Source organism: Hemitrygon akajei, chromosome 5, assembly GCF_048418815.1.
Source record: "Hemitrygon akajei chromosome 5, sHemAka1.3, whole genome shotgun sequence".
Classification (NCBI taxonomy): Eukaryota; Metazoa; Chordata; class Chondrichthyes; order Myliobatiformes; family Dasyatidae; genus Hemitrygon; species Hemitrygon akajei.
The window spans coordinates 160,807,844-160,831,191 of record NC_133128.1 but is presented as its reverse complement, the minus strand read 5'-3'; the positions used below and the strand labels follow the sequence as shown (position 1 = coordinate 160,831,191).

Genomic DNA, 23,348 nt, shown 5'->3' with positions numbered 1-23,348 from the left:
CCACTTCTACTGGAAGCTCGTTTCACACAGCTACCACTCTCTGAATAAAGAAATTCCCCCTCGTGTTACCCCTAAACTTTTGCCCCCTAACTCTCAACTCGTGTCCTCTTGTTTGAATCTCCCCTACTCTCATGGAAAAAGCCTATCCACATCAAATCTGTCTATCCCCCTCATAATTTTAAATACCTCTATCAAGTCCCCCCTCAAGATGCCTTCTTGGGCATCTAGAAATGACTTGCTAACCCTACTCATTTCATTATAACCTCTTCTTTCCGCCTTCTTGTCAATGCTATTCATCTTCCCTGATTGCTTCAATAGCATTTTGTAGTACTGTATAGAGTCTACAACTATCTGTAGCATTTGCAAGCATGAACAAACTATGATTCTGCACACATTTTCATGATTTTGAGGCCTTCTGTTGGTTGGGGTTGACCATGGATGTTGCATCCTAGCTGTCTATGTGATGCACAAGCCAGGGCAGGAGTTTGCCAGTCAAAGCTGAACTCAACACAAAACTACCTTAGGGACTCCAGCTCTAGATTTGTCCTCAGGGTTTACTCCAAAAACCTTCCCAACAAATGTGTATAGTGCAAAGAGGCAGAGGTTTGAGATCAGAGTTTTTCTTCTCCTAGATGAGCTGCCAACTGTGGCTGATGAGTTTCATCTCCCAGAAGCTACTGGTTTTAAGGGGTCGTTAATCTGCCTTTTCCTTTTATCATGCCAATAGAAACAGTTCCCCTGGGCTTAGTAGCTGAGCCACGTGTTAGGGCCAGAAGCTGAACTCGGTTGTCAGTGGCTATTTGAGACGCACGCTCTTGGGAGCATTTAATAGGTGGTGGGAGCTTATCCCTACTACTGCTCCTGGCTATAACAGCCTTAAGGAATCTTTCATGATATTACTGCAGAAATTAATGCAATGCTTCATTTATATTTGCTTGATGTGAATTTAGGTTGTAGCTTTCAATGATCAGTGAACGTGCATCCCATATCTCTGTGCCTCTCCACCTCAGAAAGTTTTCTTCTACCAAAATATATTACCTCACAGTTAATGCTCTGTAAATTTCATTGAAATCAAAAATACCCCAAGTTGTTCTCAACTGGTTGCTTCAAGAAAGTTAATGTAATTAAAAGGGTTATATTTGATGAAACCTTTGAGATTTGGTTTATACAGATATTAAGCAGCTTTAAATATCTATCCTCCTGAACTTGCGTTCAAATGTTCACTTGGCATTGTAGAATGTTAACAATTTCTTCAGATTTTATCCAATGAGTATTTATTTCAGATAGGCTACTGAATATGCAGCAGAAAGTAGTGTAGATTTGCATATCTTCCCTTTTAACTAATTGTAATTACAGTAATTATAAGTCAGGTATTCATATTCTTAATTTGACAGCATTGTACAAAACTAATTTAAAATAAATCGTATTTCATCAGCCTCAAGCCTCCGCCATTCAGAATCATAATGGACAGCCAGTAGTTGAAAGTGGGTTACTGATGTATTTTTGAGCAACACACACAAAGTGCTTGACAGACTCAAGAGATTCAGCAGCATCTATTGAAACAAATAAAGGAGGAGTCGGTGACCCACCTCCTTGCGCACTGTGGGTTTGCGGAGAAGGTGTGGAGGAGGATAGAAGGGACAGTGTCGAGGTTCATCCCCAGCAGCTGCGTAACAGAGGACTCGCTGATCTACGGGCTGTTCCCGGGGACGCACACGGAGACCAACATCCGGTGCTGCTGGCAGATCATCAACTCGGTCAAAGCCACTCTTTGGTCGGCCCAAAACTTGATGGTCTACCAGCACACAGAGATGTCCGTGGGGGAATGCTGCCGACTGGCACATTCTCGGCTGCTGGAGTACGTGCTGAGGGATGCACTCAAGCTCGGTGCAGCCACCGCAAGGGCCCGCTGGGGAAGGACCACAGTCTAGGGTGTTGAGGGGTAGGGGTGGGGGGTGTACATCCCTCAACAAGGGGATGTAAATATGGAATAACAGAGTGTCACGTGGGTAGCGAAAAGTGTGAAAATGTAAAGACCGTAATGGAAACAGTTGTAAAGAATTGAGAGTCATTGTATGGTTTATTGTATATAATTTTACTTTTGAATAAAGTATATTTTGTTTAATAAAAAAAACCAGCCAACTTTTCAGGCTGAGATCCTCTTTCGGGTAGTTAATAGATCATTCTACATACATGCTTTATGCAGTAATTTGTAACGCTGAATCAGACAAACATACTGTAATCCAAACTAAAAATTAATTATGCTCAATATAACTACCAAGGCAGCCTAGAAACTTTTGAAATAATTGAAAATCTTCATGGGTTATGCGTATCTTATTGCCTACATTGCGGTTTCATTTATTTTTGTTTCAGATAAGACATGGATGCATTCACCTGAAGCTCTAACAAAACATTTTATACCCTACAACGTAAAGGTATGTGATGAACTCTAAAGATCAATTTAAAAAAATAGAATTAATCATTTAAGAAGAAAAAGTTTCTTAAATATTTGGTAAATTTAACCTAGTTAATGTAATGGAAGTCAGTTTAAGCTTATTTTTATATTTAAATTGATTTTAATTAAATCACATCATGTTTTGCTAATTAGTACATGTCTGCATTATTAGATTTACTATGTTGTACTTACATAGAATTACATTAATTTTTTATTGTACAATTGTTAATTCATTTTAAATACCAAATGTAAATAATCAACAGAGTATTTTAATTGAGTTTACAAGAGAGTATACTATTACTGAGTGTACCTTTAGAAACCATGCGGTTGGATAGCTCGCTGATCCAGCATACTGAACCAAGATGTACTGTAGATTCAAATCTTATACACATCTTTACCAAATATGTGGAAATACTGGCCACTAGTTGTCCTGTGTATTTCATTGAAGTCAGTGTACAGATAATGTTTGATGTTGCTGACCAAGGATGAACTTCTCATTAAATATCTTGTCTCTCCGTTGACCATCAGAGAATTACAAGAAATTAGTTTGTTTCATCTTGAATCCTTACTGGATTTTCAAACTCACTTTTCTTATATGTTATTTTCCCTACAAGATTGACAGGTGGCTTGTAAAGCTAGAAAAAATCATACTGGTTCTATTGCAAATACATAAAATTAAGATATAGGGTTAGAATGGAATAGCTGCTTAAGAATTTATTTGTCTTAGAGGGTTTAAGTAGGTGCTTTGCAAAGTAGTTTCTATTTTGAGGGCCACTGCTATAAAATTATATATCACAAAGGTCTTTGTGCTATAGACTGTTGATCCATCTTGCAGCATTAACCTGAGCTGAAGCATTTCCTTTGCTGAGCATAGAAACTAAACATTTGGTTGTGTGTTACTGGATAGGGCAGAGCATAGGAGGATGAGCTGGACATGGTGAGGGAATGTCATGTAATTATTGGGAGAAATTCAGGGGATTTTGGGAGAAGGGAGTTAGTGGTATCAGAGTTTGGAGCAAGATTGCAGTCTGGTTGGAGGCATTCAAGCTCAGGCCCATGATTACACTGAGATGAAGATACTTCTGATAATTGCTTCCCCCCCCCCCCCCCCACCCTTCACCATTCCCCATTCCTGTTTCCCTCCCTCTCCTATCTCTTTATCTGCCTCTGCTGCTCTCCCTCCAGCCCTTTATATCTTTCACCACTCCATGTCACAGCTCTTTACCCCCTCCCCCTCCCAGTTTCACTTAATTACTTGCCACCTTGTGCTTCTTCCTCCCCTCTCCCCACCTCCTTGCTCTGTCTTCTCAACATTTTTTTCGAGTCATGATGAAGGGTCTTGGCCCGAAACATGGACTGTTCATTCATTTCCATAGATGCTACTTGACCTCCTGAGTTCCTCCTGTTTTTTTTTCTGCGTTTTACCTTAGATTTCCAGCATCTCTAGATTTTATTGGGTTGGCGATGCTTTGATTGGTAAAATAGCAGGGTGGTTAGATTCCCAATGGAAGAGTTTCCCAAATGGGAAAGGACTTAATTGAAAGAAGACTCACCTGAGAGAGCTTCCAAATCTGGAAGTCATGGCCTGGGACATGGATGAAGGTTGTCTTGCGTGTTGCAGAGATCTGCTTCTTTATGCATGAATGACTACCGAGTTAGGAATTATGTGGATTAAAACTGCAAAAAAGATGTATGTGCATAGGTTGCATGCCGTCTTTCCCTGATGCTTCAGTTCATTAGTAGTATATCAGCAGACATCCCATGCTGCAAAAACTCATTTCAGGGAGTTAGCACCCCTGCCCCCCACAACCCCATATTCCCCCTCCCCCATGACTTCCAAGGGTGTATGTAATGCTTTGTTTAGTCTAATCTGTAAACCAAGTTGGGTATATGCAGAAAATATGACATTAAAATGTGTTCTTATCATGGAGTCGTTTTTTAATTCTATTACAACCTTAAACAAGTCTACAGGGAGTTTGGCCTCATCACGTAGGACATCAATAGAGGAGCTCCTTAGCAGCTAGCCAGCTAGTTTAAATAACATTAGCTATGCTAATGAACGAATGACACCTGTTAAACTCACCTCAGCATATCTTTTACAGTTATTTAACCCACCATAGGCAATAGAAAAGTCACTGTTACAAACAGTGCAGCGAGCAACACTATCATTATTTATGTAAAGCCCGTCCACAGAGAGAACTGATAGGTCTACTTAGCACGAAGAGACACCAATCAGAATGCTCCCTCTCCCTCTCAAAAAAGATCAATTTCCGGGATATTGTATATAATTTGCGGGTGTCAGGGAGCCGCTATCAATATGTGGGAGACTCCCGGAACTTCCGGGAGAGGTGAGATGTCTGGATCAGCTACATAGAGGACCAGAAAGATAAATTGCAGAGCAGATAGTTTTGAAGTTGTATTGCATAATGGATGTAGCAGTTCACTATGTAACACAATTTCTTACCATTGAGTTTTTAAATTTCTATTTAATTATGGTATATCTGAGTAGCGAATTCTTTATTCTTGTAACCATTTTTTTATTATTAAGTGCAATTGTGAACAATAGCCAGATCGGAAATGCTGATCAAGTCAGCTAGTTCCCAAAGAGAACTCTGATAGGCCAATCAGATGGTTCACTGCTGCTCAGCGATAAAACACAAAAAAATCATATGTACAATTAAGAAACATTAAAAAATAGTAGAAATACTGGAGTCATGATGATCATAATGAAGTCTGCTGGAGAGAGACATTTATACACAAGCTGTCCTCCATAATTCAGAGAGATTGAAGGATAAGGTTACAGGGTGACAAAACGTGACAGGAGCACTTGGAACTAAAAACTAATCCCTACCGGGAGAAAACAGCACCTGACCTTTCTGCACTGTTCTCCAGCAGTTTAAGGACTAAGTCCAGCCAGAATGTAACTCACAAGTGCTCTTGAAAGTCGGGTGTTAACCCTACCTACCAACAACCAAGCATCGCCATCCTGGTCCCCTTCATGATAGTTTATGAAGAAGTATGTGACTTCCCTCCCAAAGATGATAGGTGTTCGTGCACTCGACTCTTGAAGGCTTGGACCCCATCGTTGCAGATGTTTCCAACCACAGCATCTGGAAGGCTGTTCCAAATTCTGATAGCACAGTGAAGGAAGCATTTATCCACTGTTATAGGTTCTCGCATCAGGCATAGAAACAGCATGAGCAGGCATGGATGGTGTTCTGCAGTGTTTGATTACACACTTTATTGCTGTAAAAATTTTACAGTAAATAAGCTAAGTGTAGAAGCTGTGACTTGTAGCGTTATGATGTGGTGAATAATGCTTGCAGAATTTATAACCAGAGAGGAATTTTAATTGTGTGTTAAATATTCTGAATATTGTTACAGTCTCTGCTGCAGTGAAGTATTTTTCTTTTCCTTATGTATAGCAAAGAACAAACTTGTTCCTTTCATCTTGTTTTATCAGAACTTTGACTCTTTCCTTGATTTCACTTTCTTTTAATTTAGATTGTCAAAATAATGCTTCACTCTGTTCTGTTTTGATGCTTGTAATTTCCTTTTGTTATTATTGGGCCCTTTCACTAACCTGTTGCCAAATTCTTCTTCATTTAATAGCCACTTTGGTCCTGTCATTTGGCAGAACAATGGCCAATTTACCAAATTTTGATTCCATACATTTTGTCTTGTAGCACAATGTACAGCTTCTATTTCTTCTTTCTTTCCGTCCCTTTTGAAATGCCCTGGCATTAAAATTCTAATTGGTGTTTTCATTGAAATCCATCAATGTTTTCCAGCAAATCAGATAGGCATCCATATCGAAGATGAATGCTGTTGTGTCAGAATGTAGCTCTTTTTTGGGGTGTAGAGGATGTGGGTTGATTTTCCATCCAGTCCTCTTATTCTACATTAGGTCACATCAAGGAAACTTTCCAGATTGCCTTAAGAATTGTCTATGCATGTCATTAAAAAATCCCATAACATATTCCAAATTAAACTCGAACAAGAATCTCCAAGACCTAAAAGCTTAAGGAAACCTGATCTTCATTCCCTATAAATCTTATAAGCTTCATAGAATATTACTCATCAAAGATGAGAAATACTGACTTTTTGAATTTACAACTTCTCTCAGTTACTCCTAAAATATATACAGAAGAGTAACATGTAAGGACTGCTGCTGTTCTAACATCTTTCACAATTCACTGAAATCACAAAGCACTCCACAGCCAATGCAGTACTTTAGAAGAGAAATGTTATAATGAATTTAGGCACAGCTGGTGTCCAAAAACTTTTTCTTAAACTAGAGCTTTGTAACATGGTGTCATGACAACAACCTTTTCCTCAATGTCACAAAGCAAAAGAGCTGGTCATTGACTTCAGGAAAGGGACAGTGCACACGCATCAGTGCTGCTGAGGTCGAGGGAGTTATCCTGGTCCAGCCATGTAAACACTAAGCCAAGAATGCTCAACAGTACCACAACTTCCTCAGGGTACAGAAATTTGACACGTTCAGCCAACCCTCATCATTTCTTTATCAAACAAGAAAGCTCCTATCCAAATGCTTCATAGCTTCGTATGGCAACTGCTCTGCCTGTCACCATATAGAAGTTGCAGAGTTTTGGGTGCATCTCAGCATATTCTGAAGACCAGACTTCCCAACATGGAATCTGCCTATCTCAGTAAAACAGCCAGCATCATCAAAGATTCAAATGATTCTACAGATGCTGGAAATCTTGAGCAACATACCCAATATGCTAGAGGAACTCAGCAGGGTAGGCAGCATCTATGGAAAGGAATGAACAGTAGCCTAACCTGCTAAGTGCCTCCAGCATTTTGTGTGTGTGTAGCCTAATGAAAGCTTTCACCCACCTCAGAGTTTCTCTTCTCTCCTGTCGCACTGGGGAAATACAAAAACCTGAAAGCATGTGCCACCAGACTGCATACTGCCGAACAATTCCCTTGCTAATTATATGTTCTCAATGTATCTCGTCGTGATCTTGCACCTTATTGTTCACCTGCACTGCACTTTCTCTGTAGCTGTGACACTTTATTTTGCCTTCTGTTATTGTTTTATTTTGTGATGACTAAATGCACGGTCTAATGAACTGATCTCCCTGACCAGTACGTGTGACAGATCTGATTGGCCTTCCATGTAACATTATCCTTTCTTTGTCTTGTTGACGTGTGTGGCATATTTATGTCATCAAATTGAAGTCAGTCTGAAGTTGGTGGAAGTGCTGAGGACCTCAGCAACATGCAAGGAATTCTAATTAAACTGTGAAGTGTTGCAAAATGTGGTCCTTCCATTTATCTGCTCTGACTTCAGTTTGGTATGTATTTCTGCACTGTTCCTTCTGGCTGTGGATGCAAACATAAATTAAGTGCCTTTATAGTGTAGACTCCTTGATTCAAATATTTTAATGATCCTGTCCCTGCAATTTGGAAACTTGTCTGACAACATGACCACAAGCAACTGTCTGGATGGGTGGAACAGCCGTAAATTGGAATCTCATTTTATTACATTATGTATTCTTCATTGCAGCTAAATTATAGGGTTGTGATTTGCATTGAAGTGCTTCATAGATGGCTAACTTTCTACCATTATTTTGACATTTGGGAATCATCAGACATTGTACAAAAATTCTTTAAGGATTCAGATGACTTCAAATTGACTCTTGGAATTTCAAAAGACTCATAGGACTTGATAGCCTTGTGACTCTGGAGACATTTGAGAACTTTAGTATAAGACCATACTGCTTAAATATGGACCAGAATTTTAGGCCATTTGGGCCATAGATTCTGCATTTCATCATGGCTGATCCATTTTTTCCTCTCAGCTACAACCTCCTGCCTTCTCCCCGTATCCCTTCATGCCCTAACCAATCAAGAATCTATCGGCCTCTGCCTTAAATTTACATAAAGACTTTGCTTCGAGAATGTTTAATATTCAGGCAGTCTAGTATATAGCAATAGAAATATTTGTTTGCAGTTATGCTATTAAATATTTCTTTATCTGACGTTCTTGATACAGGCATGGAAAATTCAAAAAAGAATGTCATGTAATAAATGCAAAATACTGGTTTCCTTTGCTCTGTGATTGAATTGGGGAAGAACTTAACAGGCTTTATTTGGAATTACCCATAATTCCACACATAAATGGTCTTTAATTTGTTCCAGTGATAAATGGAATCTCTTAGTGGAGATTAAATCTTCTTGAACGTCCTGTGCTGGATAGAATAGAGCAACTGCTCGCATAATGACACCTCAACAGTTAGATACTACTCTTTAAATGTTTTAGTTATTTAGAGGTAATTACTTTTGTAATTGTACTTAAGTACTTAATGTTTGTTTTAGCTGTACAATAATGAGTATTTGACTAATTTCAGATGATTTTGATAGTTTCTTTGTATTAAAGACAAACTCTTGCATAGTTCTTAAAAAGTTTTGAAAGCCATTAAGCCAGGGGTATGTACTAGCTACCTATATTTTCTTTTAAATAAAGGTTCTGCATATTCATGCTGTGGATCAAACTGGACTCTGAGTATTAGGATTTAAATGTTCAAGGCTTACTTCAGTACAGAAATTCACCAGTGGGGACAGAGCTATGTTTGTCTAATAGTAATAATGGGCATTTGTTAGTCTCATGAGACCATGGGCAGGGTTGTATGGGGGACCGGCAGTTGCCCAAGCTGCAAGCCTTTCCCTCTCCACACCACCGAAGTTGTCCAAGGGAAGGACACTAGGACCCATGCAGCTTGGCACCGGTGACATCACAGAGCAATGTGTTGTTAAGTGCCTTTCTCAAGGCCACAACATGCTGCCTCAATTGAGGCTTGAAATTGAGGCTTCAGATCACTAGACCAGTGCCTTATCCACTAGACCACACACCAACACTGTTTGTCTAGAAATATCATTTTACTATTAAGGGATTTCCATTGGATCAGTATGGGATTGGAGTTTACCACAGTAATGAGCACGTGCGGGGCATGCGTTCTGCAAGTTCCATCCAATAAAATGTTACCCATTAGTTGGAATTATTCCAGGTATAAGTTTTCTCAGTTGTTTTTGTAGACATCTTGATACTATAATTTCAAAGTGAGCCACAATGTTGCTTCTGATTGGATGGAGGTAAAAACTTCATTATAGTGTTGGTCTTTATTTTATAACCATGTCTTGCTGAGATTAAATGGTACTTTTATCATTCACTGGTTTTGGACCTTGCTCTGTACATTTAGCTGTCACATTTGCTCAGAAGACAGCATGAAGAATTATAATTTAATAGCTATGGTGTTCTGAGGGCATGAAAAATAGGAAGTAGATTTTTATTTGTTCTCCTTGTCTCTCATTCTTATTTGAAGCTTGTTCTGTCCTTAGTTTCAGTGTATTGACCCATACTTGAGGTGGAAGTTGAAAAGAAGATCATCTTGGATTGGCTGACAGGCAGGAGGCATCAAGTGGGAATAAAAGGGGCCTTTTCTGGTTGGCTGCCTGTGACTAGTGGTGTTCCTTAGGGGTCAGTATCTGGACCACTGCTTTTCACACTGTTTGTCAATGACTTAGATAATGGAATTGATGGCTTTGCGGCAAAGTTTATGGATGATGCAAAGATAAGTGGAGGGGTAGGTAGTGCTGAGGAAGCAATGCAATTCCAGCAGGACTTAAGAAAAACATGGAAGAATTGGCATAACGTGGCAGATAGAATACAGTGTTGGGAAATGTATGATAATGCATTTTGGTAAAAAGATCAATAGTGCGGACTACTATCCAAATGGGGAGAAGGTTCAAACATCAGAGGTGTAAAGGGACTTAGGAATCCTCATGCAAGACTCCCAGAAGGTTAATTTATAGGTAAAGAAGGCAAATGCAATATTGGCATTTATTTCAAGGGGGACAGAATATAAAAGCAAGGACATAATGTTGAAGCTTTATAAGACACTTTTCAGCCTGTACTTAAGAGTATTGACAACAGTTGGTCCCCTTATCTCAGAAAGGATAATTCTGGAAGTGAAGGGGTTAACATATGAGGAGCATGTTGCAGCTTTGGGCCTGTAAAAGGGATTAAAAGTAACATTATCAGATTTGCAGATGACACAAAGCTGGGTGGCAGTGTGAAATATGAGGAGGATGTTAGGAGAATGCAGGGTGACTTGGACAGGTTGGGTGAGTGGGCAGATGCATGGTAGATGCAGTTTAATGTGGATAAATGTGAGGTTATCCACTTTGTTGGCAAGAACGGGAAGGCAGATTACTATCTGAATTGTGTTCCCAATGATGGGGGAGTACAGAACCAGAGGTCACAGTTTAAGAATAAGGGGTAGGCCACTTAGAATGGAGTTCAGGAAAAACTTTTTCACCTAGAGAGTTGTGGATCTATGGAATGCTCTGCCTCAGAAGGCAGTGGAGGCAGTTCTCTGGATGCTTTCAAGAAAGAGTTAGATAGAGCTCTTAAAGATAGCGGAGTCAAGGGATATGGGGAGAGGGCAGGAACGGGATACTGATTGTGAATGATCAGCCATGATCACATTGAATGGCGGTGCTGGCTCGAAGGGCTGAATGGCCTACTCCTGTACCTATTGTCTGTTGTCTGTACTCACTGGAATTTAGGAGAATGTGCGGAGATCTCATTGAAACCTACCGAATATTGAAAGGACTAGGTAAGGTGGATATGGAGAGGATGTTTCCTGTGGTGGGAGTATTCAGAAATAGAGGGCACTTCCTCAAAATTGAAGGGTGACCCTTTAGAACAGAAGTAAGGAGGAATTTTTTTTAGCCAGAGAGTGGTGAACTTGTGGAATGCTCTGTCACAGACTGTTGTGGAGGCCAAATTTGTGGGTATATTTAAGACGGAAGTTGATTGTTTCCTGATTGTTCAGGGCATCAAAGGATATGGCGAGAAGGGAAGTGTATGGGGTTGAGTGGGATCCAGGATCAGCCATGATAGAATGGCAGAGCAGAATACAAATTAATGAATAAAAAATCTAGGCAGCACCTATACCTAATCATTCTATTCTTTATATAAAGAATTAGGGAGAGGCAAGTTGGATCGAAACTAAAGTACTGGGTGAAAAAAAAGAGATGTTTCTGAGAAACATTCGCATACATAATCCAAAACCAAAGCCTGCACTTGTTGTTATGGAGATGAAGTTATAATGATAAAGTATATTGAGACTCCATTTCAGATTCTGTTCTCTCGCAAGTCTGAGAATTATTGCAGTATTGCCTTCACCATTAAGAACACCTAGAAATTAGCAAAAATAGCCTATGAGAAACAGCTTGCAGGGTGCACAGAAATTCTTGTAAAATCTTCTACATTTAAGTGGAAAGAGATAAAAAGTTATTGAAGACAAATGTGGATTCCTTTCAGCCAGGAGGAAAAATTATACTGAGAGTAAAAGAAACTATAGAGATATTAAGCAACAACACACACAAAATGCTGGTGGAACACAGCAGGCCAGGCAGCATCTATAGGGAGAAGCGCTGTCAACATTTTGGGCCGAGACCCTTCGTCAGGAGATATTAAGCAAATATTTTGGATTTGTCTTCAGGGTAAATGATTCAAATAACTTCCCAGAAATGCAAAGGAACCATTTTTGATGAAAATGAAGTTTTAAAAAAAAGTGTTCTGAAGAAATAATGGAATTGAAAGCAATAGATTATTTGTATCCTAGAATGCTGAAAGGGGTACCTGTGAAAATAGTGAAGATTATCTTCCCTAAATATTTGTTTATGGAATGGTTTCTACATATTTAATGGTGGAAAACATAACCCCACAATTTCAAAAAGAGTGAGAGAGAAAACAAGTAACAGCAGAGTGGTTTGTTTAACACCAGTAACATGGGATTTCCTGGAATTTAACAGACTTTTATATATAGACTGATTAGGGAAATTGTGCGGAGTTCTTTGAGAAGAAGTTACTTGAGAAAGTATTTGATAGAATTGATAAGTGAGAAATAATGGATGTGTTGTCTGTGGATATTTAGGTTTTAAAATGTCCCTCATGAGAGGCTATTGTGAAATAATAAAGTGCATGAGATTGGATTTAAAATGAATTGGTATATAGGAAACTGATTAGGTATTAATGTGTCTTTTTCTGGATGACAGATAGTGATTAGTTGAGTACCACAGTGATCAATGCCTGAGCCACTGTCAGGTGTACTTATTAATGGTTTGAATGATGGAACCAAATATCATATTCCTAAATTCACCAAAAACACAAAACTGGATAAGATTGCAAATTGTGAGGAAGATATAAAAAGGCTTCAAGATGCTTAAGAGAAGTTGCAACAGTGGCCGAATTGTGGCACATATAGTATAATGTGGATAAAGTTGAAATTGGTGCTTTGATAAGAGAAATAAGAAAGATAGTTTTATTTAATTGATGAGATTAGAAAATGTTGGCCTATACCTAGTCATTGAAAGTGTGATGGTTTTTCATTGTCCATGGCCAGGAGGGTGTTTTTTGCCAAGCGCAGCTTTCTATCATTGCAGCTGACACTTCAAGAGATCAGAGTTGTTTTTAAGTAAGGTAAACTTCCAACCAATATTGTGTGTTCAGCTTCTTGTCTTAAGCAGGAGCCAGTCTTCAGTTCTTAATGTAAATGGCAAGTAGTAATCAGTCTGATGTTAAAAAGAGAGCTTTGCAAACAAACCGTACTGTCTATCAAACGCAGACTGCTGGCCCACAGCACAGGGCCGTCTGTTCAAGAAATGAGTGTAAGACAGATAGCCTGTATCAATCTGGACAAGACTGGCTAAGTTTGCAGACCAGATTGATACTATCATTTGGCACATCAAACTACTGATCTATCAATTGTTAGCAGATTTTCATACTGACAGATCAGTCTTCACAACATTAATTTTGAGTGTATGAGTTATTTGTCACCAGAAACTTTTAGACCATCTGTGTGAAAAGGTATCTGAAAAAAAAATTAAATCCTTGTGAAGTCAATCAAGTAACAAGAGGATATTATAAATGTAATCGAGCAGTCATGCTTATTAGGAATGGTAAGAAGAATGGCAGAAATACAATGTTAACTAGAATTCATTTCTTTGCTTTCAATTTCTGTAATGGATGACTTGTTCATCTGCAAATCATTGGTATGTTTTTCTTTTAACTTATACGAATTGTACCTGTGTTTTGGAAATCCTTGTGGTTTAGAAATCATTTGTAATTTAGAAATCTTTTATTAGTTAGAAAAACTCAGTGTTTTAAATGTATTTTAAGAGTCTTATCTAAATTTAAATTTTGTAGCCTGGGAAAAAGTGCACACGCAGGACAACACATTCTTTTTCAGGTTTAGTGCCAGAAGAGGGTCTTAATAAAAAAAAAACGAACGTACAATACAACCAGTTCCTGCCATTACAATCTCCGTTTAACCTTCGATCCATGCACTTGTTTATCAACCAGTTGCATATGCAGTATAAAAATATATAAAGCAAACCGCACAAAACTAATACAGTAATGGCGATTCTGAAGGAACACAATACAAACAACATTAGAATTCCCCCAACCCTGTACCTTATACATAGCAGTGAAAATGTAAGCGACTACATCTCATCTAAGATGTCTACTCCCGCACGTGCTGAACTTCCAAACAGACTAAACGTTCACATTACGCTGTTACATGCACAATCAGTCATGATACAATAAAGTTAGACAAAAGGTACACTTTGGCACAACTTTTACACAATATTGCCTGGTAGTTAAATTACAGGAAGACTGACCTACTTGGCCGGTGAGGAACTTCACACAAGCCACGCTATCCATGCCGATGCCTTCACTCGTGAAAATCTAAAGCATCCACGTGTAAAACATGTTAGATTACCGATATTCTCGATTCGCCAACAAGCATAAACGAATTCACATGGATATTGTCAATTAATACTCACTTTTCCTCACCAGGCCCCGTATTTCTGGGAGGAACTTAATCCCAAAGCTCCACCAGCTTCCTCTGCAGAAAACAAAATGGTCTCCCCACTATCCCGAGTGTGCGTAATGATGTCACCGTCTCCACTTAAAGGCACAGACCACTATTCTAGCATTACCCAGATGGATGCCTAAGTACACTTTTTAACGATAATGAATAGGATTTGATGGTCACCCTGTTATATGAATGTGAATCACTAAAAGTAAATGAACTGTGTTTAAACAGCTTTGTTAGCTGGGCCTTTCTTCTCCTTGGTAGGGAGGGGGAAACCACTGCTTAAATAGTGGGTATTGGCACCTGTGGAGGATAAACAGGGAACTGATCTAGCCTTTGAAGAGTAGGTGGCTAGAGTATGATCTCCCCTTGGTGAGGGTAGCTATCTATATCAGATGGGGCTTAAGATCTTCATTTGAGTTTCAAACTCACCGGTCAGCAAACCTATTCCCATCACAAATGTGCAGAGCAGCAAGCAGTTAAGTAGAATGGATTCGTGGCCTTCAATGCAAGAGGTTTCTGGAATGGGAACAAGGATTCCTTGCTATGTTTATGCAGTACCATGGTGAACCCACATTTAGTAAGTTCCCTTTATTTAAAAGGTATTCTGTCTGTAGAGAGAGTGTAGTGAGGGCTCACCAGTCACACAGCTGGGATAGAGAATCCATCACATGAGGAAAAATTGGTTGATACTGCCTGTAATCACTGAAGTTGGAAAAACTGACAAGACAGAGTTCTGATGGTGCTTGAGATATTGGATGCGTGTTTTCCCTGGTTGAAGGCTCTTGTATCTAGAGTCACAACTAATATGGGGTAAAGCATTTTGCACTGAGCTGATAAATCTCTTCATTTAAAGAGTGGTCACCTTTGGAAAATTTCTACTATGGAAGATGGTGGTGCCCAAGTTTCTGAATACATTTTAAAAGAGGTGGATAGCTTTCCAGGCACGGGACAACACGGAGTATGAGGGTGAGACAGAATATGGTACTGATCTGTTTGATTAGGTGTAGTCATAACAGATTTCAGAACAGAACCAACTAACTTACTAATTTTCCCATTTGAGCATGCTCAAAAATAATGCAATAGCATGTTTTGCCTCAGAAATTTTAGTCATGAGGTGATAACTTGGCATTGATACATCAACCAAGTACAAACGATTGTACATGATGAGTATGTAGTTCAAGAATTTTAAGCAAACATTGTCTTTCCAACCTCCTTTTTACCACTTGTTCTCTCTCCACCTCCCACCCCAACTGTGACAACACCAACCTCAACCCTAGTCACGTATTTTTCCTCTTCCTCTGAACCAGGGATTTTATTTCCTGCGTCTCAGCGCCGTCACACTGACAGGTGTTTACAGTTTTAATTGTCTTGGATTGCACTGAGTCTAACTCTCAAAACATAAACAATCTGCTTAATTAAAATTACTAATGTAATATTAACTAAGAGATTAGTTTCAGTTTTTGGATTTGTCTTTGGCTTTGCTGCTACTTTTTCACTGAAGCAAAATAACAACCACAGGAAACAATTCATTATACCAAATTCTGTCTATCTCTGTGGTGGTCTCAGCTCCATGCTTATTTAGAGTGAATTGATCAATAGAACTGCATCATTTTGATCATTGTGATTAAGCTATTGTCTGACGTGAATTTAAATTTTCATTCATGTTCTTGTAATGATGATGTAATTCAATTATGTGGAAGTCTAAACAGAGCCATATATTAAAGAAAACTAATATTCCGTTTACACAATGGTGCTATATAGAAATTAGTTTATGAATGCCATCTTTTATTTCACTGTTAAATTTGTATAGCCATCTAACAAAATAAGTTTCTCTTTTATCAAGTTTGGGAAGCATAGTTGATTTTTCAAGAAATACATCCTTTAGTTTTGCAAGATATTAGAACAATTTCTACGACCATTGAATGAAAGAGGAAAACAAAATGTAGACAGCTAATCAATAGTTAGAAAAGATTAAAGTTCTCCCTGTACTACTAATCTGAGAATGAAAACAGTAAAGCCAGAAATACTCTGCAGGGTGGCCTGCACCCGTAGAAGTACAGAAGTTAATTGCATAAGCTTCTGAGTATTTCCAGCTTTTTTTTTTGTTTTTTTGAAATTCATCAACCAGAGGAAAAATATAGCTATTTTTCAGATCAGATCTGAAGGAAATGGAATTCAGGCTAAGATTTTAGGAATAATGTTTTATCAAAATAATTAAGTTTGTATATGTATCTTGTAGGATTTATTATTATTAATTAGATTTTTGGGATTTTATGTTATTTCTGGCTGATTTTTATGTACAAAAATAGCAAGTAGTTATCACAATTATATTTCTCCGATTTATTCTGCCTTGAATTATTTGACTGAACTTGTCTTAGTTTACACATTCACAGTTTTTGTTTTCGGATAACTTTCCTTCCAAACATTTTTATGTAGCTTCGACTACGTCTTTTTCCATCTGGCAAGCCAGCCGCTGGAGGCTTCATAGCTTTCCGTCTCCTGTTGTGCCAACTTTTAGGTATTTTAACAGAAGTCCATTCATTGGAGCCCCGTGGGATTCTGCCCTGACAAACTGAATGATTTAGTTGCTTCTCAAGTCTTGCTCTTTTCCATCCTTTTTTCATTTTGGAATTTAATTTTCTTACCTCATTTCTTTAGTTTCCTTTGTATCTTTGTGCTTCAAAGCATTTCTAACTGGCTAGCAACATGTTTGTTAGGTACTTACTATAGGAGGTCACTCCGAAATGTGCAGGGCGAGGTTGGGGAGATTTCAGATCTTTATTGGTTCCGATTTACTTGCAGCTAAAGCTACTTATGAACAATATATCAGAACCAAAGTTGTGGGAAGGACATTTTTGTCATTCATCCAACATAACTATAAGCTTGATCCTTTGTTTTGTTGTTTTGTTATAAGCTGCTTCAATTGTACATACTAGGAATAGATTGTAATTAGTGGTTGGATGATAGTTATTGCTGTAATCTTATCCTTGGAAAAAATTGGTCGGCATTCTAAACAAATTCATCAAGTTGTGTTTCCTCTTTTAAACTAAAGTATTAAGATCCTCTAATCCATTTATTTTTAAGTATTAAATGTTCGACATATACTATGGTAATCATTTCTAATTTATTGGCTCTCAGATGTATCAGTCTTTTGTAAAAGTCTTGCCTCAATTGACTGCTGGTTCACTTATTTCAAGAAAATATATTGGCTAATATTTCAAAGAAAAACATTGTTTATGATGACTATAACGCCATAGCTAAGCATCAAGTTTTAGAAACACTTTGCCTATGCAAATATTTTGTTCAGAATTATTCTTGCTTTACTTATTAGCCTGAAACCTTACTTTATATCTTCCATGTGAATTGTTTGCATAGCTTAGAAATAGCTATATTTTTATGGATGAAATGTAAAAAGAAGCATTGGCAAAATGTGACTAAATATAATATTGGAAGATAGGATTCACCAAATAATATAACTGGTTTAAAAACTATGAGTTAGACCATCAGACCATAAAACATGGGAGCAGAATTAGGCCATTCAGCCCATTGAGTCTGCTCTGCCATTCCATCATGGTTGATTTATTCTCCTGCCTTCTCATCATAAAAGTTGTCATCCTTACTAATATTTATCAACCTCCTCTTTAAATATACACAATGATTTGGCCTCCACAGCCATCTGTGGTGATGAATCCCACAGATACACCACTGTCTGGCTAAAAAATTCCCCCTCATCTCTGTTCTCAAGGGACATTATTCTGAGGCTGTGCCATTTAGTTCTAGATTCCCCCAACATAGGAACACTGGGTCTCTGTACCTCCCTCTGCAAATGGATCCTTGACTTCCTCATCAGGAGAGCACAGTTAGTGGGGATCGGAAATAACATCTCCTCACTGACAATTAACTTTGGAGCACCTTAAGGATACACGCTTAGACAGCCGTACTACTCTCTCTAACCCACGATTGTGTGGCTAGCACACCATCGATAAATTTGCCCATGTCGCAACTATTGACAAAATTTCAGATGGTGACGAGACAGCATGCAGGAGTGAGATAAATCAGCTGGTTGAATGGTGTCACAGCACCAACCTTGCACTCAACATCAGTAAAACCAAGGGATTGATTGTGGACTTCAGGATGGGAAAGTCAAAGGAACAGCAGTCGAAAGGGTCAGCAGTTTAAAGCTCCTGGGCGTCAGCATCCGTGAAGATTTATTCTGGGCCCAATGTGTTAATGCAATTAGAAAGAATCCATAGCAGTGCCTGTATTTCATTAGGAATATGAGGAGACTTGGCATGTCACCAAAGACTCTCCAAATTTGCTGTGGAGAGCGTTCTAACTGGTTGCATTATTGAAGGGACACTGCAGAGGATTGGAAAAAAAAGTTGCAGAAAGTTACAAACTCAGCCAGCTCTATCATGGATGCCAGTCTCCCCAGCATTGAGGACACCTTCGAAAGACGATGCCTCAAAAAGGCAGCATCGTTCATTTAGGACCCTCATCACCCAGGACACACCCTCTTCTCATTGCTACCATCAAAAAAGAGGTACAGGAGCCTGAAGACATACACTCAACATTTCAGAGACAATGTCTCCTCTGCCATCAGATTTCTGATTGGACAATGAACATATATATATATATATATATTTCTTATTGTAATTTATATTTTATGTCTTACAATGTATAGATAGATAGATACTTTATTCATCCCCATGGGGAAATTCAACATTTTTTCCACTGTCCCATACACTTATTGTAGCAAAACTAATTACATACAATACTTAACTCAGTAAAAATATGATATGCATCTAAAATCACCCTCTCAAAAAGCATTAATAATAGCTTTTAAAAAGTTCTTAAGTAGTTTACTTAAATACATTGAGTCCTAACCCCGGCACTTTAACATATCTTACTCCTGGCGGTTGAATTGTAAAGCCGAATGGCATTGGGGATTATTGATCTCTTCATCCTGTCTGAGGAGTATTGCATCGATAGCAACCTGTCGCTGAAACTGTTTCTCTGTCTCTGGATGGTGCTATGTAGAGGATGTTCAGGGTTTTCCATAATTGACCGTAGCCTACTCAGCGCCCTTCGCTCTGCTACCGATGTTATACTCTCCAGTACTTTGCCCACGACAGAGCCCGCCTTCCTTACCAGCTTATTAAGACATCAGCATCTCACTACAAACATTGAATGCTGCTGCTGCTGGAAACCAGCAAAATTCATGATGTATGCCAGTGATACTAAACTTGAATCTGATTTTGAAATAGCCTCTCCACATCCACTCTATGTAGGCCTTTCAATATGTGGTGGGTTTCAATGAGATTTCCCCTCATTATTTTAAACTTCAGGGTATACAGAACCAGAGCTTTCAAAAGCTCCTAACATGTTAACCCGTTCATTTCTGGGCTCATTCTTGTGAAACTCCTCAGGACCCTCGCCAATACCAGCGCATCTTTTCTTGGATAAGAGGTCCAGCTTTGCCTCACAATACTCCAAGTGAGGTCTGACCAATGCCTTATAAAACATCAGCATTATGGAACCTGGGAAAAATACACGTGCAGGACAACAGATACTTTTTCGGGTCTTAAATTCCTTTATTTGCTTTAGATGTTTTCTTGCAGAAGGAGGGTATCTAAATAAAAATGACAACATGAATTAAAAAAAATACAGTTCCCGCCATTACAATCTCAGCGTAGCTTCAGACCACACCCTTGTTAGGTATGCAGTATGAAATTAGCTGAAACAAAATATACAAAACCAGTACAGTAGTGGCAATTCTAAAACAAAATAATACAAATAATGTTAGAATCCCACCACCCTCTACCTTATACATAACATCAAAAATATGAATAAATACATCTCATCTTAACTAAGAGATGTACTCACATTTGGAACACGTGCTTAACTTCCAAACATGGATAGGCTAGACCTTGAAGTGAGCTCTCCTCGCTCACGCGATGTGAACAGAGACTAGCACATTCACATTACTCTGTTACATTCACATTCAGTCATGAAACAATAAAGAAAGCCATATAAACTTTTAGACCATGAGACGATAAGACAAAGGAGCAGAACTCAGCCATTCAGCCCATCGAGTCTACTCCAGCATTTCATCATGAGCTGATCCAATCTTCCCTTTATTCCCATTCCCCTGCCTTCTCACCATAACCTTTGATGCCCTGACTACTCAGACACCTATCAATCTCTGCCTTAAATACACCCAATGACTTGGCCTCCACTGCCGCCCGTGGCAACAAATTCCACTGATTCACCACCCTCTGGCTAAAATTTTTTTTTCGCATCTCTGCCCTGAAATCCTCAAGTCATGTCCTCTCGTACTAGACTCACCCACCATAGGAAATAACTTTGCCACATCCACTCTGTCCATGCCTTTCAACATTCGAAATGTTTCTATGAGGTCACCCCTCATTCTTATAAACTCCAAGGAGTACAGTCCAAGAGCAGTCAAATGTTCCTCATATGTTAACCCTCTCATTCCCGGTGAATTCTCACATTCATAATGAATCTTCTAGAAATGAATGCCAACATTGAGAACTTTGAATTCTCTTCCCATTTAAATAATAGTCTGCCCGTTTATTTCTTCTGCCGAAGTGCATGACCGTACACTTTCCGACATTGTAATTCATTTGCCACTTCTTTGCCCATTCCCCCAATCTATCCAAGTCTCTCTGCAGACTCTGTTTCCTCAGCACTACCAACCCCTCCACCTATATTTGTATCATCAGCAAACTTAGTGACAAAGCCATCTATTCCATAATCCAAATCGTTGATATACAACGTAAAAAAAAGCGGCCCCAACACAGACCCCTGTGGAACACTACTAGTAACCAGCTTCCAACCAAAATGGGATCCCTTTTTTCCCCACTCTGTTTCCTGCCAATCAACCAATGCTCTATCCACATATGTAACTTTCCCGTAATTCCATGGGCTCTTGTTTAGCAGCCTCATGTGCGGCACCTTGTCAAAGACCTTCTGAAAATCCAAATACACAACATCCACTGCATCTCCCTTGTCTAGCCTACTTGTAATTTCCTCAAAAAATTGCAATAGGTTTGTCAGGCAGGATTTTCCTTTAAGGAAACCATGCTGAGTTCTGCCTATCTTGTCATCTGCCTCCAGGTACTCCGTAACCTCATCCTTGACAATCGACTCCAACAAATTCCCAACCACAGATGTCAAGCTAACAGGTCTATAATTTTCTTTTTGCTTCCTTGCCCCCTTCTTAAATAGCGGAGTGACATTTGCAATATTCTAGTCCTCCAGAACCAGGCCAGAATCTATCGACTTTTGAAAGATCATTGCTAATGCCTCCGCAATCTCCACAGCTACTTCCTTCAGAACACGAGGGTGCATTCCATCTGGTCCAGGAGATTTATCTACCCTTAGACTATTCAGCTTCCTGGGTACTTTCTCTGTTGTAATTGTGACTGTGCATATTTCTCTTCCCTGACACCCTTGAATGTCTGGTATATTGCTGATGTCTTCCTCAGTGAAGACTGATGCAAAATACTCGTTCAGTTCCTCTGCTATCTCCTTATCTCCCATGACAATTTCTCCAGCATCATTTTCTATCAGTCCTATATCTACTCTCACCTGTCTTTTACTCTTTATCTACTTGAAAAAGCTTTTCCAAAATATTGCCTTGTAGTTGAATTACAAAAAATGGTAGGGGAGGTGAAGGGGTGCCAGTCCAAGGTGATAGGTGAAGCCAGGTGAGGGGGAAGGTAAGTGGGTAGGAGAGGGTGGATTAAGGAAGATGTTGGGAGGTTGTAGGTAGAAAAGGTAAAGGGCTGAAAAAGAAGGAATCTGATCAGAGAGGAGAGTGGACCATGAGAGAAAAGGAAGGAGGGAGGGCACTGGAGGGAGGTGATAGGTAGGTGAGGAGAAGAGAAGGGGTATGAGGGGAGCCAGAATGGGGGAGGGGTGGGGGGGGGGAGAGAAATGACTGGAAGTCAGAGAAATCGATGTTCATGCTATCAGGTTGGAGGCTACCCAGGTGGGATATGAGGCAGTAGGGGTTGCCATGGACCACCGTGTTAGATTGGTCACTATACTGACATTTGATTGAACTATATTGCAGGGAAATTGGATTTAGGTAATAACTGTTCTGCACTCCTTAAGGTAATTATTGAAGTCTGGCAAAATGTGAAGCATTTTGCAGTTTTGTTACAGAAACATAGCAGTGTGGAAAAATGGGAAGATGAGTAGGGCAAACAGCCTCTTGAGACTGTTTATCGTGGCTCATCCTTTATTGTGAAACCATCTTTCAGTTATCTCCCCATACACGTAGTGTTCTTCCCTGTCAAAAAATCTGTCCATTTTCTGCCATGGAAGGTAGAATAGTTTCACTACCTCTGAGTGAAGAAATTCTTCTTCCTTTCATTTCTAGGCATTGTGACTGCTTTTGCTAGATATTACTGCCCATGACATCACCTGTATGCATTCAGCCTGACAAGCCCACTTTGAATTTTGAGTTTCAGTAGGAGCCCCTGTCATTCTTCTAAAACTTTGTAAATACAGGCTGAATAGATCTAACCTCTACTCAAGTGCAAAGAGACTTAGCTCTCTGCAAGACTCCCAGAAGGTTAATTTACAGGTTGAGTCTGTGGTAAAGAAGGCAAATGCAATGTTGGCACTTATTTCAAGGGGAATAGAATATAAAAATCAAGGAGATAATGCTGAGGCTTTATAAGACACTAGTCAGGCTTCATTTGGAGAATTGTCAACAGGTTTGGGCCCCATATCTCAGAAAGGATGTGTTGATATTTGAAGGAGTCCGGAGGAGGTTCACGAAGATGATTCCAGGAGTGAAGGATTAATGTATGAGGAGCATTTGGCAGCTTCAAGCCTGTACTCATTGGAATTTATGGGGATTGGGGATGGGGATCTCATTGAAACTTAGCGAATGTTGAAAGGACTAGATAAGGAGGATATGGAGAAGATGTTTCCTATGA

The 23,348-nt window shown here is 39.2% G+C and overlaps 1 protein-coding gene across 21 annotated transcripts in view; it reads left to right on the top strand.

Moving 5' to 3' along the window:
• The window catches only part of LOC140728384 (PTB domain-containing engulfment adapter protein 1-like), a 383,776-nt gene that overhangs the window by 247,375 nt on the left and 113,053 nt on the right, over positions 1-23,348 (top strand). For all 21 annotated transcript variants that reach the window (XM_073047019.1, XM_073047016.1, XM_073047013.1 and 18 more), the window contains one exon: positions 2,374-2,435. In XM_073047019.1, coding sequence (XP_072903120.1) covers positions 2,374-2,435 — 62 coding nt within the window. The remainder of the gene's footprint in view (positions 1-2,373; positions 2,436-23,348) is intronic.